At 41.2% G+C, this 17,613-nt stretch overlaps 1 protein-coding gene across 1 annotated transcript in view; it reads right to left on the minus strand.

Annotated features, from left to right (window-relative positions):
• The window catches only part of ttc13 (tetratricopeptide repeat domain 13), a 117,861-nt gene that overhangs the window by 98,900 nt on the left and 1,348 nt on the right, over nt 1–17,613 (minus strand). Inside the window, exon 2 of the mRNA XM_034162263.1 lies at nt 161–255. Within this exon, the coding sequence (XP_034018154.1) occupies nt 161–255 (95 nt within the window). The remainder of the gene's footprint in view (nt 1–160; nt 256–17,613) is intronic.

A 17,613-nucleotide genomic window follows, 5' to 3' on the forward strand; every position in this document is an offset into this window, starting at 1 on the left:
ATAAAAAACCAAAGCCAAAAATACATTTCTAAAATGGCAGAAACTATTTAATATGGATGAGAAAGCATTTTTTTCTTTCCTCTAAAAGGAAGCAGGTGGATACTTTCTGGGCTACACCTGCTTTGTGCATGTGCACCACTACACGCTTGTGTTATCTCACCAGGATCTTCTCAGCGTTAAGTGAAAAGACTGAATCGCAGGGCAGGTTGCTTCCCTCCTCACAGTCTGGGTCCTCCAACTGTAAAATAGAAGACTCTGAAAAGACAATTATTCAAAGCAGTTAATACAGTGGAAGCTTACTGTGTGTGCATTATGTCCATCAATAGCGTCTACAGTGTTGACATTATTAAACTGACAAACATGTAACACATTTGTCAATTTATTCATGAAAATAAAAAATTCTCAAGTATCAATCAATCAGGCCTAATGGAACACGACAGCAAAAGGCAAGTCTGTAATGTGATTGGGCCAAATTCACAACAGTTAGACAAAAAATAATGCCATAAAGAGGATCCAGTTTAGTAAAATAAAGTGATACTGGTGTTACTGACACAGCAGCAGAACTGCCTGATCTCGCTAGATCTCAGAAGCTAAGTGGTGAGGGACCTAGTTAGTACTTGGATGGGAGACCTCTTTGGAACACCAGCAGATGTGTGTGTTTGTCCAGCTTACTGGAGATGCGCGTCAGGAAGGGCATCTGGCGTAAAACTTGTGCCAACTACCAATGCGGATTTGGCTGTATCCGCTGTGGCGACCCCAAACATACGGGAGCAGCCGAATGGACGACGACGACAACAACAACTGGTTTTACTGACACTGAATACTGCTGGACACAACTTTTTTGTTTTATATATATATATATATATATATATATATATATATATATATATATATTTATATATAGATATATATATAGATATAGATATATAAACCATTTAATGATAAAAATAGACAGATTAATTTTTGACAATTATTGCTATTTTACATAAGTTTGACTGTAGTTTAAGAAAGCAGGAAAAAGTAATTTTTCAGTTTAAAAAATGACAATTGAATTTGTCATTACAGACACAACATAAAATAACAGTTGTTATTCATTTACACATAATGACTATATTAGAGTGCTGTATTCAATCAAAATCAAATCAAATCAAAATCAATTTTATTTATATAGCGCCAAATCACAACAAACAGTTGCCCCAAGGCGCTTTATATTGTAAGGCAAAAGCCATACAATAATTACAGAAAAACCCCAACGGTCAAAACGACCCCCTATGAGCAAGCACTTGGCGACAGTGGGAAGGAAAAACTCCCTTTTAACAGGACGAAACCTCCAGCAGAACCAGGCTCAGTGAGGGGCAGTCTTCTGCTGGGACTGGTTGGGGCTGAGGGGAGAGAATCAGGAAAAAGACATGCTGTGGAAGAGAGCAGAGATCAATCACCAATGATTAAAAGCAGAGTGGTGCATACAGAGCAAAAAGAGAAAGAAACACTGGGTGCATCATGGGAACCCCCCCAGCAGTCTAAGTCTATACCAGCATAACTAAAGCATGGTTCAGCATCACCTGATCCAGCCCTAACTATAAGCTTTTTCAAAAGGAAAGTTTTAAGCTTAATCTTAAAAGTAGAGAGGGTGTCTATCTCCCTAATCCGAATTGGGAGTTGGTTCCACAGGAGAGGAGCCTGAAAGCTGAAGGCTCTGCCTCCCATTCTACTCTTACCTACCCTAGGAGCAATAAGTAAGCCTGCAGTCTGAGAGCGAAGCGCTCTATTGGGGTGATATGGTACTAAGAGGTCCCTAAGATAAGATGGGACCTGATTACTCAAAACCTTATAAGTAAGAAGAAATTCTATTCTGGAATTAAGAGGGAGCCAATGAAGAGAGGCCAATATGGGTGAAATATGCTCTCTCCTTCAAGGCCCCATCAGTACTCTAGCTGCAGCATTTTGAATTAACTGAAGGCTTTTCAGGGAACTTTTAGGACAACCTGATAATAATGAATTACAGTAGTCCAGCCTAGAAGAAATAAATGCATGAATTAGTTTTTCAGCATCACTCTGAGACAAGACCTTTCTAATTTTAGAGATATTGCACAAATGCAAAAAAGCAGTCCTACATATTTGCTTAATATGCGCATTGAAGGACATATCCTGATCAAAAATGACTCCAAGATTTCTCACAGTATTACTAGAGGTCAGGGTAATGCCATCCAGAGTAAGGATCTGGTTAGACACCATGTTTCTAAGATTTGTGGGGCCAAGTACAATAACTTCAGTTTTATCTGAATTTAAAAGCAGGAACTTAGAGGTCATCCATGTCTTTATGTCTGAAAGACATTCCTGCTGTTTAACTAATTGGTGTGTGTTCTCTGGCTTCATGGATAGATAAAGCTGGGTATCATCTGCGTAACAATGAAAATTTAAGCAATGCTTTCTAATAACACTGCCTAAGGGAAGCATGTATAAAGTGAATAAAATTGGTCCTAGCACAGAACCTAGTGGAACTCCATAATTAACCTTAGTCTGTGAAGAAGACTCCCCATTTACATGAACAAATTGTAATCTATTAGATAAATATGATTCAAACCACTGCAGCGCAGTGCCTTTAATACCTATGGCATGCTCTAATCTCTGTAATAAAATTTTATGGTCAGCAGTATCAAAAGCTGCACTGAGGTCTAACAGGACAAGCACAGAGATGAGTCCACTGTCTGAGGCCATAAGAAGATCATTTGTAACCTTCACTAATGCTGTTTCTGTACTATGATAAATTCTGAAACCTGACTGAAACTCTTCAAATAGACCATTCCTCTGCAGATGATCAGTTAGCTGTTTTACAACTACCCTTTCAAGAATTTTTGAGAGAAAAAGAAGGTTGGAGACTGGCCTATAATTAGCTAAGATAGCTGGGTCAAGTGATGGCTTTTTAAGTAATTCAACTTTCAACTTTTTTCTTATATAGCGCCAAATCACAACAAACAGTTGCCCCAAGGCGCTCCATATTGTAAGGCAAGGCCATACAATAATTATGAAAAACCCCAACGGTCAAAACGACCCCCTATGAGCAAGCACTTGGCCACAGTGGGAAGGAAAAACTCCCTTTTAACAGGAAGAAACCTCCAGCAGAACCAGGCTCAGGGAGGGGCAGTCTTCTGCTGAGACTGGTTGGGGCTGAGGGAAAAAACCAGGAAAAAGACATGCCGTGAAGGGGGGCAGAGATCGATCACTAATGATTAAATGCAGAGTGATGCATACGGAGCAAAAAGAGAAAGAAACAGTGCATCATGGGAACCCCCCCACAATCTACGTCTAAAGCAGCATAACCAAGGGATGGTCCAGGGTCACCCGATCCAGCCCTAACTATAAGCCTTAGCGAAAAGGAAAGTTTTAAGCCTAATCTTAAAAGTAGAGAGGGTATCTGTCTCCCTGATCTGAATTGGGAGCTGGTTCCACAGGAGAGGAGCCTGAAAGCTGAAGGCTCTGCCTCCCATTCTACTCTTACAAACCCTAGGAACTACAAGTAAGCCCGCAGTCTGAGAGCGAAGCGCTCTAATGGGGTAATATGGTACTACGACGTCCCTAAGATAAGATGGGACCTGATTATTCAAAACCTTATAAGTAAGAAGAAGAATTTTAAATTCTATTCTAGAATTAACAGGAAGCCAATGAAGAGAGGCCAACACAGGTAAGATATGCTCTCTCCTGCTAGTCCCCGTCAGTACTCTAGCTGCAGCATTCTGAACCAACTGAAGGCTTTTTAGGGAACTTTTAGGACAACCTGATAATAATGAATTACAATAGTCCAGCCTAGAGGAAATAAATGCATGAATTAGTTTTTCAGCATCACTCTGAGACAAGACCTTTCTGATTTTAGAGATATTGCACAAATGCAAAAAAGCAGTCCTACATATTTGTTTAATATGCGCTTTGAATGACATATCCTGATCAAAAATGACTCCAAGATTTCTCACAGTATTACTAGAGATCAGGGAAATGCCATCCAGAGTAACGATCTGGTTAGACACCATGCTTCTAAGATTTGTGGGGCCAAGTACAATAACTTCAGTTTTATCTGAGTTTAAAAGCAGGAAATTAGAGGTCATCCATGTCTTTATGTCTGTAAGACAATCCTGCAGTTTAGCTAATTGGTGTGTATCCTCTGGCTTCATGGATAGATAAAGCTGGGTATCATCTGCGTAATAATGAAAATTTAAGCAATACCGTCTAATAATACTGCCTAAGGGAAGCATGTATAAAGTGAATAAAATTGGTCCTAGCACAGAACCTTGTGGAACTCCATAATTAACTTTAGTCTGTGAAGAAGATTCCCCATTTACATGAACAAACTGTAATCTATTAGACAAATATGATTCAAACCACCGCAGCGCAGTGCCTTTAATACCTATGACATGCTCTAATCTCTGTAATAAAATTTTATGGTCAACAGTATCAAAAGCAGCACTGAGGTCCAACAGAACAAGCACAGAGATAAGTCCACTGTCCGAAGCCATAAGAAGATCATTTGTAACCTTCACTAATGCTGTTTCTGTACTATGCTGAATTCTAAAACCTGACTGAAACTCTTCAAATAGACCATTCCTCTGCAGGTGATCAGTTAGCTGTTTTACAACTACCCTCTCAAGAATCTTTGAGAGAAAAGGAAGGTTGGAGATTGGCCTATAATTAGCTAAGATAGCTGGGTCAAGTGATGGCTTTTTAAGCAATGGTTTAATTACTGCCACCTTAAAGGCCTGTGGTACATAACCAACTAACAAAGATAGATTGATCATATTTAAGATTGAAGCATTAAATAATGGTAGGACTTCCTTGAGCAGCCTGGCAGGAATGGGGTCTAATAAACATGTTGATGGTTTGGATGAAGTAACTAATGAAAATAACTCAGACAGAACAATCGGAGAGAAAGAGTCTAACCAAATACCGGCATCACTGAAAGCAGCCAAAGATAACGATACATCTTTGGGATGGTTATGAGTAATTTTTTCTCTAATAGTCAAAATTGTGTTAGCAAAGAAAGTCATGAAGTCATTACTAGTTAAAGTTAATGGAATACTCAGCTCAATAGAGCTCTGACTCTTTGTCAGCCTGGCTACAGTGCTGAAAAGAAACCTGGGGTTATTCTTATTTTCTTCAATTAGTGATGAGTAGAAAGATGTCCTAGCTTTACGGAGGGCTTTTTTATAGAGCAACAAACTCTTTTTCCAGGCTAAGTGAATATCTTCTAAATTAGTGAGACGCCATTTCCTCTCCAACTTACGGGTTATCTGCTTTAAGCTACGAGTTTGTGAGTTATACCACGGAGTCAGACACTTCTGATTTAAAGCTCTCTTTTTCAGAGGAGCTACAGCATCCAAAGTTGTCTTCAAAGAGGATGTAAAACTATTGACGAGATACTCTAACTCCCTTACAGAGTTTAGGTAGCTACTCTGCTCTGTGTTGGTATATGACATTAGAGAACATAAAGAAGGAATCATATCCTTAAACCTAGTTACAGCGCTTTCTGAAAGACTTCTAGTGTAATGAAACTTATTCCCCACTGCAGGGTAGTCCATCAGGGTAAATGTAAATGTTATTAAAAAATGATCAGACAGAAGGGAGTTTTCAGGGAATACTGTTAAGTCTTCTATTTCCATACCATAAGTCAGAACAAGATCTAAGATATGATTAAAGTGGTGGGTGGACTCATTTACTTTTTGAGCAAAGCCGATAGAGTCTAATAATAGATTAAATGCAGTGTTGAGGCTGTCATTCTCAGCATCTGTGTGGATGTTAAAATCGCCCACTATAATTATCTTATCTGAGCTAAGCACTAAGTCAGACAAAAGGTCTGAAAATTCACAGAGAAACTCACAGTAACAACCAGGTGGACGATAGATAATAACAAATAAAACTGGTTTTTGGGACTTCCAATTTGGATGGACAAGACTAAGAGACAAGCTTTCAAATGAATTAAAGCTCTGTCTAGGTTTTTGATTAATTAATAAGCTGGAATGGAAGATTGCTGCTAATCCTCCGCCACGGCCCGTGCTACGAGCATTCTGACAGTTAGTGTGACTCGGGGGTGTTGACTCATTTACACTAACATATTCATCCTGCTGTAACCAGGTTTCTGTTAGGCAGAATAAATCAATACGTTGATCAATTATTATATCATTTACCAACAGGGACTTAGAAGAGAGAGACCTAATGTTTAATAGACCACATTTAACTGTTTTAGTCTGTGGTGCAATTGAAGGTGCTATATTATTTTTTCTTTTTGAATTTTTATGCTTAAATAGATTTTTGCTGGTTATTGGTGGTCTGGGAGCAGGCACCGTCTCTACGGGGATGGGGTAATGAGGGGATGGCAGGGGGAGAGAAGCTGCAGAGAGGTGTATAAGACCACAGCTCTGCCTCCTGGTCCCAACGCTGGACAGTCACAGTTTGGAGGATTTAAGAAAATTGGCCAGATTTCTAGAAATGAGAGCTGCTCCATCTAAAGTGGGATGGATGCCGTCTCTCCTAACAAGACCAGGTTTTCCCCAGAAGCTTTGCCAATTATCAATGAAGCCCACCTCATTTTTTGGACACCACTCAGACAGCCAGCAATTCAAGGAGAACATGCGGCTAAACATGTCACTCCCGGTCTGATTGGGGAGGGGCCCAGAGAAAACAACAGAGTCCGACATTGTTTTTGCAAAGTTACACACCGATTTAATGTTAATTTTAGTAACCTCCGATTGGCGTAACCGAGTGTCATTACTGCCGACGTGAATTACAATCTTACCAAATTTACGCTTAGCCTTAGCCAGCAATTTCAAATGTCCTTCGATGTCGCCTGCTCTGGCCCCCGGAAGACAATTGACAATGGTTGCTGGTGTCGCTAACTTCACATTTCTCAAAACAGAGTCGCCAATAACCAGAGTTTGATCCTCGGCGAGTGTATCGTCGAGTGGGGAAAAACAGTTAGAGATGTGAACGGGTTGACGGTGTACACGGGGCTTCTGTTTAGGGCTACGCTTCCTCCTCACAGTCACCCAGTCAGCCTGCTTTTCCGACTGCCCGGGATCTGCCAGAGGGAAACTAACGGCGGCTAAGCTACCTTGGTCCGCACCCACTACAGGGGCCTGGCTAGCTGTAGAATTTTCCACGGTGCGGAGCCGAGTCTCCAATTCGCCCAGCCTGGCCTCCAAAGCTACGAATAAGCTGCACTTATTACAAGTACCGTTACTGCTAAAGGAGGCCGAGGAATAACTAAACATTTCACACCCAGAGCAGAAAAGTACGGGAGAGACAGGAGAAGCCACCATGCTAAATCGGCTAAGAGCTAGTAGCTACGCAACCTAGCGGATTCCTAATAACACACAAAGTGAATAATGTGTAAATAATTTAGAGGTGATTCAGCAGAAGGAGTGCCCCAATCAAGGCACCAAACAGGCCATGAAGCAGCACAGGCAACGCACGACAACAGCGAACGCACGACAACGGTGCTAAAATAAAATAAAAATCGACTAAACACGCTGTGGAGCAGCACAGATAACGCACGACAACAGTGCTAAAAAAAAAAAAAACGAAAGCATTAGCAAGCTAGTTAGCTTGCCAACGCTGATGAAAGTTAGCTGATAAAAGTGCTCCGTCGCGATGTTTCGACCGTTAGAGGTCTTCCTTAGGCGTTGGAGCACAGTAAAAAAAGTTAAAAAAAAGTAAAAAGGTAAAAAAGTAAAAAAGTCTTGAAAAAGACTGTTAGTTCAAGTCCAAAGCAGCAGGTAGCAGTCTCTGTGTAAACAGTCCCAACAGAGAGCCAAAATTCTGATGCAATCTCACTCCGAAGACCAAGTCGGCAAAGTCCACGTTCCGCTCAATGAATTGCAGTACATCAAAAGTCCAGCAACAGAGCAAAAGGCAACTCCAGAAAACAGCAGCCCAGTCACACACACATAGTTCAAAGCCCTGCCTGGATTTGACCGGGTTCCAGAGGGAGGTAAGTGCACAGGAGAGTCCGTGGGGTGTGTGTGGATGGCAGAGGCAATGGGTGATGTGGGTACACTGGGAGAATTTTGGTGGGCTGCAAAGAGCCCCCTACCAGCCTGGCAGGAGAGGTACTCTCTGTTCAGGTAGGCTCAATACGCTTAAGGCCTGCTCCTTCTCTAGTTCGCCATCGGGTCAGAAACCTGGCCAATCTCTGCGGACTACGCCTTACAAACAAGCCCTTTTTGACTCAGACTGGGGTCACGATAGGAGGCTCCTACAGTGTACAATGTATACATGCAGCATAAGGTAGTAAAAAGAAAAATATGTTTAGACCGACCTGCAGCTCAACTCTCATCCAGCTACCAACAGCACCTTTAAGCTGCGAGTTTGTGGGTTATACCACGGAGTCAAGCATTTCTGATTTAAGGCTCTCTTTTTCAGAGGAACTACAGCATCCAAAGTTGTGCTCAATGAGGATGTAAAGCTACTGACGAGATAATCTATCTCACTCACAGAGTTTAGGTAGCTCCTCTGCACTGTGTTGGTATATGGCATTGAAGAACATAACAAAGAAGGAATCATATCCTTAAACCTAGCTACAGCGCTTTCAGAAAGACTTCTACTGTAATGAATCTTATTCCCCACTGCTGGGTAGTCCATTCAAGTAAATGTAAATGTTATTAAGAAATGATCAGACAACAGGGGGTTTTCAGGGATTACTGTTAAGTCTTCAATTTCTATGCTATATGTCAGAACAAGATCTAAAGTGAGGTTAAAAAGGTGGGTGGGCTCATTTACATTTTGAGCAAAGCCAACTGAACCTAATAATAGATTAAATGCAGTGTTGAGGCTGTCATTCTTAGCATCTATGTGGATGTTAAAATCACCCACTATAATTATCTTATCTGAGCTAAGCACTAAGTCAGACAAATGGTCTGAACATTCACAGAGAAACTCACAGTAATGACCAGGTGGACAATAGATAATAACAAATAAAACTGTTTTTTGAGACTTCCAATTTGGATGGACAGGACTAAGAGTCAAGCTTTCAAATGAATTGTGTAAGACTACAACTCTGCTTCCTGGTCCCAACCCTGGACAGTCACGATTTGGAGGGTTTAATAAAACTGGCCAGATTTCTAGAGATGAGAGCTGCTCCATCCAAAGTGGGATGGATGCCGTCTCTCCTAACAAGACCAGGTTTTCCCCAGAAGCTTTGCCAATTATCTATGCAGCCCACCTCATTTTTTGGACACCACTCAGACAGCCAGCAATTCAAGGAGAACATGCGGCTAAACATGTCACTCCCGGTCTGATTGGGGAGGGGCCCAGAGAAAACTACAGAGTCTGACATTGTTTTTGCAAAGTTACACACCGATTCAATATTAATTTTAGGGACCTCTGATTGGCGTAACCGGGTGTCATTACTGCCGACGTGAATTACAATCTTACCAAATTTACGTTTAGCCTTAGCCAACAGTTTCAAATTTCCTTCAATGTCGCCTGCTCTGGCCCCCGGAAGACATTTGACTATGGTTGCTGGTGTCGCTAACTTCACATTTCTCAAAACAGAGTCGCCAATAACCAGAGTTTGTTACTCGGCGGGTGTGGTGCCGAGTGGGGAAAAACGGTTAAAGATGTGAACGGGTTGGTGGTGTACAGGGGGCTTCTGTTTAGAACTATGCTTCTTCCCCACAGTCACCCAGCCGGCCTGCTTTCCCGGCTGCTCGGGATCTGCTGGGGGACAGCTCACGGCGACTAAGCTACCTTGGTCCGCACCAACTACAGGGGCCTGCCTAGCTGTAGGATTTTCCAAGGTGCGGAGCCGAGTCTCCAATTCGCCCAGCCTGGCCTCCAAAGCTACGAACAAGCTTTGGAGGCCAAAGAGAAGACTACTCTTTTTTAGGTAAATTGAAAAAATTTATTTTTAAACAATATTTATTTTACACAGTGTAGGTCAATTCTAATACAGGAAATGCTTTGTGGTCTTCAATTCAATTAGGCTAAAGAAAAAAAAAATCAAATATATAAAGCTGACCTCATGTGTGTGTTCACTATGTACAGCCACGGTAATTAAGCAATCCACACCAAACTTGCTATGGTGACTGGGGGCACCAAGGGGGAGGTCACTGGGGCCCTTATGTTGAAAGCGTATGTGCACAAACACACACGGTCAGCCTTAAATATTTAATTACAACCCACTCACCGGAGCCCTTATTTTCGCAGTTCACGTGGTACTCTGGTCAGGTAGCAAGCATCACACTTTACTTACTACGTAGTAGCGGCTGACTAGGGTGCGCTCTAATTACAATCTGAATGGGCAATCTCAAAATGTCAATTTTGAGATTGCACAGCTACCAATGCCAGTGAATGCAAACTGCCAATTACTTTGAGAATCCATAATGCCATAGATTATATATGAGAAAAATCCAAGCCCTATAGTCTGAGCATTATCAAAAATAAAAACATGAAATTACAGTAAGAATTTGAACAAACTTATAACATATTTTACTCATGATATATTTTAAATAAAAAACATGGAAACTTGAATTAAAATAATTAGATAAAGCCCTACTGAAAGCACCAAACTGTTTTTTTTTTCCATCTGTACATATTGCAAGCCATATGAGGCAATTAAAAAAAGGTTTAATATGTGGAATTATTTTTAATGTTTGTACAATTCTTCAGCAGTGACTGACGGAACAAAAAGAAAAAAAAAATTCACAGAGATGGATTATGTCAAGTTTCATATCATAAGATGATTGTGCAATACTGTCAAGAACTTACAGTGCATCCAGACAGTATTCACAGCACTTCACTTTTTCACATTTTGTTATGTCACAGCCTTATTCCTAAATGGGGTAAATTCATTTTTTCCCCTCAAAATTCTACTCACAACACCCCATAATAACAACATGAAAAAAGGGTTTTGTTTTGTTTTTTATTTTTGCAAATTTATTAAAAATAAAAGCTAACAAATCACATGTATTTAAGTATTCACACCTTTTGTTCAATACTTTGTTGATGCACCTTTGACAGCACTTACATCCTCAAGTCTTCTTGAAAATGATGCTACAAGCTTGGTGCAATTATCTTTGGACAGTTGTGTCCATTCCTCTTTGCAGCACCTCTCAAGCTCCATCAGGTTGGATGGGGAGCGTCGGTGCACAGACATTTTCAGATCTCTCCAGAGATGTTCAGTGTCAGGTCCGTTGCCCTAACTGGACCTGGCACTTAAACTGTGCCTGAGATCGTATCCTGCAAAACACAGTTTCTCAAAGCACAATCACATAAAAAGAGACAACATTAGACAGAGATCTCTTTTGTGAGCTTTGCGCAAAGGGGAGAAGCTTCGGAGAGAGCGTACAAAACTAAGACCAACCTTGCTTCTCCTGCTCCTCTCTGCGCCCCCCCCCGCGCTTGCTCTTTTATTAGGAAAGAAAAAAAATCATAAACAATACAACGTAGCATTAGGGTACATTGCGTTTGGGGAAGGGAGGGGTGAACGGTTGCTTGTGAGTTACGGTTTCCTGTGAAACTGAAAGAAGGGAGTAAGCAGTTAAGTTTAGATGTCAACAGAGTCCTGAAACAACCTTTAGTTCATCAATGTGGCTGAGCAATCATTTAGCTTAAATGCAGCATATATGAATGGGTACATAATTAATATGATTGAATGAGTAAGTATAAAAGTAAGTATAAAAGAATATAATTCAGACAATAATAAATGTAGAATCCTTTAACAAATCAGCTAAGACACATTCTTTCAATCTTGTGGCTGGTTTCACTCCCACATCACACAGATAACAGATAGTTGATACAGTTCATTTCACAAGAAGCAGAAACTTAACTCAGACTACTTTTGATTACATTGAATATCATGTAAGCAGGCAATGATTAATTAAATAAATGGTAACAAGTCATAAAATCCCCATCATTCAGTCAGATTCAGGTCTGGGCTCTGGCTGGGCCACTCAAGGACATTCACAGAGTTGTCCTGAAGCCACTCCTTTGATATCTTGGCTGTGTGTTGAGGGTCATTGTCCTGCTGAACGATGAACCGTCACCCTGTCTGAGGTCAAGAGCGCTCTGGAGCAGGTTTTCATCCAGGATGTCCCTGTACGTTGCTGCATTCATCTTTCCCTCAATCCTGACTAGTCTCCCAGTTCCTGCTGCTGAAAAACATCCCCACAGCATGATGCTGCCACCACCATGCTTCCCTGTAGGGATGGTGCCTGGTTTCCTCCAAACATGACACCTGTCATTCACACCAAAGAGTTCAAGCTTTGTCTCATCAGACCAGAGAATTTTGTTTCTCCTGGTCTGACAGTCCTTCGGGTGCCTTTTGTCAAACTCCAGGTGGGCTGCCATGTGCCTTTTACTAAGGAGTGGCTTCTGTCTGGCCACTCTACCATACAGGCCTGATTGGTAGATTGCTGCAGAGGTAGTTGTCCTTCTGAAAGGTTCTCCTCTCTCCACAGAGGAATGCTGGAGCTCTGACAGAGTGACCACTGGGTTTTTGGTCACCTCCCTGACTAAGGCCCCTCTCCTCCAATCGCTCAGTTTAGACTGGTGGCAGCTCTAGGAAGAGTCCTGATGGATCTGAACCACTTCCATTTACAGATGTTGGAGGCCACTGTGCTCATTGGGACCTTCAAATCAGCAGAAATGGTTTTGTGCCCTTCCAGAGATTTGTGCCTTGAGACAATCCTGTCTCAGAGGTCTACAGATGATTCCTTTGACTTCATGCTTGGTTTGTGCTCTGACATGTTCTGTCAACTGTGGGACTTTATATATAGACAGGTGTGTGTCTTTCCAAATCATGTCCAATCAACTGAATTTTACACCAGGTGGACTCCAATTAAGCTGCACAAACATCTCAAGGATGATAAGTGGAAACAGGAGGCACCTGATATCAATCTCGAGCTTCATAGCAAAGGCTGGGAATACTTATGATGTTGTGGTCGCCGATTCGGCTACTTCCATTTATGTCTGGGGTCGCCACAGCGGATACAGCCAGATCCCCATTAGTATTTGGCAGGCGTTTTACACCGGATGCCCTTCCTGACGCAACTCCAGTTTTACCCAGAGAAACACACACAACCACTGGTGTTCCAAAGAGGTCTCCCATCCAGGTACTAACCAGATCCTGCACTGCTTAGCTTCTGAGATCTGATGGGATCAGGCTTACACAGAGCAGACCGGCTGCACTGTGAATACTTATGTACATGTGATTTATTATTATTATTATTATTTTTAAGAAATTTGCAAAAATCTCAGGTCAAGTACACACACGAGTACATACATTGACTGCACACCATTTGTAACTGAACACTTGCACAGATGGAGCAACGGAACAGCAGGATGCTATATTGTGTGTAAAGGGAGGGGTCGGTCTCAGAAGTGATGAAGTGTCTAAAATAATTGTTTTGTTATTATATTTTAAGAGCATTTTAACACTGCATTATCTACATCAAAACTCTTTAACTTCATCAAAACAGAGGCTCACCTGAGCAGTCAGTCTTGCATCTATGTTTATACCAGTGGTGGGCACAGATAACCAAAAAATTAACTTCGATAACAGATAATAAGATAACTGAAAAGTTATCTTTGATAAAGATAAACCGATAAACCACCCAAAAATGTATCGGAAGTTACAGATAATCAATAACCGATAAATTCTGGTGTTGTCTATGGGACATTTGCAGTTAAACAGCTGAAATTGATTTTTAACACAAAAGCGGTAAAAGACCTAAAGAATAAAGAAGAATGTTTGACCATACTGCCCCCTGCAGGAAGCAGCACAGACAAATCCTGCAAGCACCCACAAAATCAACTCTTTACTAATCATAATCATTTTTCTTTCAACATTCTGCCCCTGCTGGAAGCTCTTGTTTACAACAGTGCTCTCACCACAGTGACAGACCGAGAGCAGCCATAAGGCCAGCTCTCTATCAATTTCAACACTCCGGTCAGGCGGAGGTCTTGAAAAATAAAGTCATACTAACTTATGGTTTTTTGAAAATACTGATAGAATAACTCCATTAATGTCAATTCTGTCATTTGTACAAAGTTAAAATATAACATATATCTTTTAATGTTGAATAAGGCACTAATTCTGAGGTTTTGTAACAAACACAGACCGCAAAGCATTCTGGGTAAAAGTGCTAAACAGTGATTGGTTCAGTAATCCATTATGTAAACCAACACGTTAATGTGATGTGTGTCGTGTGTTGGTTTAAAGATAAATGTGCTTTTGTAAAATATTCCATGTTTATTTGTAAAAACAGGCATTTTTACGGAGCCCTGGAAGTGTCATCGCAATTGCATGTTTTAAAACTTTTATGATGTTGTAAAACATGCACTCAATATTAGTAAGTAAGTAAGTAAATTTATTTATATAGTGCCTTTCACAGACATAAGGCCATGTACACACGTTGTCGGGTATTTGTAAAACCGAATATCTTACCCTTTCAGTTTGGGGAAAAAACTTCATCCACACTACATCGTTTAAAAAAAAAAATCCATCCACATCGAACCGTATAAATGTGTTGTAATTAGTCTGCCAAACCTCTGGGTGGCGGTACTGATTAAAATTCTATCCAATCAGGAGCCTTATTCTCTTGTCGTCACTTCCACAAAAACTAAAAACATGGCGCCAACCTCATCCGTGTGGACCGATAAGGAGTCGGAATTACTTCTAACCGTAGTTTTAGAATACAAAGTTAACAAATATATGCACACAAAAAGCACCTGGACAATGGACAATACCAACACTTTGAGAGCAGCCATGTACCCAGACGTTTAATACTGCCATGAACACTCCTGGCCAGTAGATGGCAGTAGCGGCCTTGAAAAAATGTCAAACAAAATTCCAGATAATCCGTGTCTGCTACATTTAAGATGCGTGGAATTTAACAAACGCAAATACACTAACGTCTATAAACCCAGAGAATATATTCACGAGAGTTTTAGGCACTAGAGTTTAATGCTGTTATCTGTGGACCCTGAACAGCGTGTCTGTCATTTGTCCTGTCATGAGATTACCTTATGCTACCCATAATGCATTGCTGCCTGGCACAGCACGTGCTCACAAAACCTTAAAAATTAGCACATTACTTTAAAACGAAAACATATATCTGATATTTTCACTTTATAAACTTCAGACATGACATTAATTTTAAATAGCTTGTCTAAAATGAGTGGTTAAAATTTGAACCAAAAGTTAAACATGTATGCCTCTGGATGACTTGGTGACATTGCGATTATATTAATATGGTGTTAAAGGAAATGACATTTTTTTTTGGTCACCAGTTCTCCTTTGCTTACAGATGATAGAGTGGTTTCTGTTTGCAGAGGGTAGAACAACATGCCTATTAGGAAACTTTTAACAGGTAGGTCTCAACAGCTTTAACAGTTTTAAAAATGTTTTTCACTGTTCAGCTTAGTTTAGTATGTTATCGCTCTAAAAGTTATCGGACGGTAATTCATCGGAAGATAATAAGTCCGATGATTGTTTTTAAATTTATCTAAAAAGATAATCCGATAATGAAAGCATTATCTTCGATAATTATCTGTTATCGGATTATCGGAAGTGTGCCCACCACTGGTTTATACTCAAAGTCAGCTTGCTAACAGTTATTTTTAAAGATACTTCATTTCTATTCAAAACTCAACATCACCATTATGATCGGAGGTGTCGCTTCTTACTGCAACTTGACAACTAGTTGTTTTGAGGGAATTGCCTCTGCATAAAACTAAAAGTAGAGATTAGCAGATGACAAACTGGTTAATCCATTTGTCGCAACAAATCCTGTGAACAAAGATCATCCTTGAGTTTAATCGCTGTGTTTGTGGTAGAAGACTGACATTTTCAGCACAAGGACCTTGACACTGCATGTGATAAGAGCTGAACCCAAGTGGTTTGATGATTATTCACCATATGCAGCTTCTACATACAACTTTGTGCTGACAAAATTAAAAATATAAAATAAAAATTAATCATAAACAACCTTTACACAGGAAGGAAATGTATATAATAACTTGTAAACAAAACACAGTGACGTTACTGTCACACCCTCATCTCAAGCAAACCACAGGAAGTCCAACTGGTTTCTGATCCTGTTTGATCTGCAAAGGATAGTACATAAAAACGTAATTCCCACTGGACTGCATTTGCCACATAACATGATTAACTTAGAATTCCTAATCGCACAAAGTACTCCTTTTTTATAATCTTAAAATAATAATAATTAATTTATTAGTGTGTAAGAAAGTTATACATCATACAAATAAAATAACAAAATCAACCAATTGAGAAGTGGTGGTGTTGTATCGAACATCATAATTAATTATAAAACCAGGGCTGGTATGATTTAAATCACTAAAAAAATCAAAAGGATCATCAAAAATTATTTTTTTTAGAGGGAGCTGTATTCATTAAGACACTGAATGAGAAACTGATACCGACATCACCCTCCACATTGCTAAATGTGTTCCATATGACACAGAATGTCTGAATCAGAATGTTTGTTCTTGTGTCTGGGAGGTGTTTTGGCTTTAATGAAAGCCTCTGCACTGTAGAAAATCTGCTAGATTCAGCTGTTGCCAACAGTGGTGGCCTGGAAAGACAATTCAGTACTCTAAAACTCACATATGGGTCACTGAGGACCAGTTTGGGAATAGAAAAGGCAGGAAAGCTAGCATTTTGCTACCATTCGCTGCCCTTTGTCACCGGTTCTGTTCATTATTTTTATGGACAGAATTTCTAGGCGCAGCCAGGGTGTAGAGGGGGTCTGGCTTGGAAACCACAGAATCTCGTCTCTGCTGTTTGCAGACGATGTGGTTCTGTTGGCTTCGTCAAATCAGGACCTTCAGCGTGCACTGGGGCGGTTTGCAGCTGAGTGTGAAGCGTCCGGGATGAAAATCAGCACCTCCAAATCCGAGGCCATGTTTCTCAACCGGAAAAAGGTGCTTTGCCCTCTTCAGGTCGGTGGAGTGTCCTTGCCTCAAGTGGAGGAGTTTAAGTATCTCGGGTCTTGTTCACGAGTGAGGGACGGATGGAGCGTGAGATCGATAGACGGATCGGTGCAGCATCTGCAGTGAAGCGGTCACTGTATTGGACCATCGTGGTGAAGAGAGCTGAGTAGGGGGGCAAAGCTCTCGATTTACTGATCGATCTACGTTCCGATCCTCACCTATGGTCATGAGATTTGGCTCATGACCGAAAGAACGAGATCGTGAGTACAAGCAGCCGAGATGAGTTTCCTCCGCAGGGTGGCTGGGTGCTCCCTTAGAGATAGGGTGAGGAGCTCGGCCACTCGGGAGGAGCTCAGAGTCGAGCCGCTGCTCCTCCACATCGAAAGGAGTCAGATGAGGTGGCTCGGGCATCTTTTCCGGATGCCCCCTGGATGCCTCGCTGGAGAGGTGTTCCGGGCACGTCCCATTGGGAGGAGGCCCCGGGGAAGACCCAGGAAACGCTGGAGGGACTACATCTCTCGGCTGGCTTGGGAACGCCTTGAGGTTCCCCCGGAGGAGCTGGGGGGAGGTGTGTGTGGATTGGGAGGTCTGGGCGGCTTTGCTTGAGCTGCTGCCCCTGCGACCCAACTCCGGATAAAGCAGAAGAAAATGGATGGATGGATGGATGGATGG

The sequence above is a fragment of the Thalassophryne amazonica genome, chromosome 21 (genome assembly GCF_902500255.1).
Source record: "Thalassophryne amazonica chromosome 21, fThaAma1.1, whole genome shotgun sequence".
Taxonomy (NCBI): domain Eukaryota; kingdom Metazoa; phylum Chordata; class Actinopteri; order Batrachoidiformes; family Batrachoididae; genus Thalassophryne; species Thalassophryne amazonica.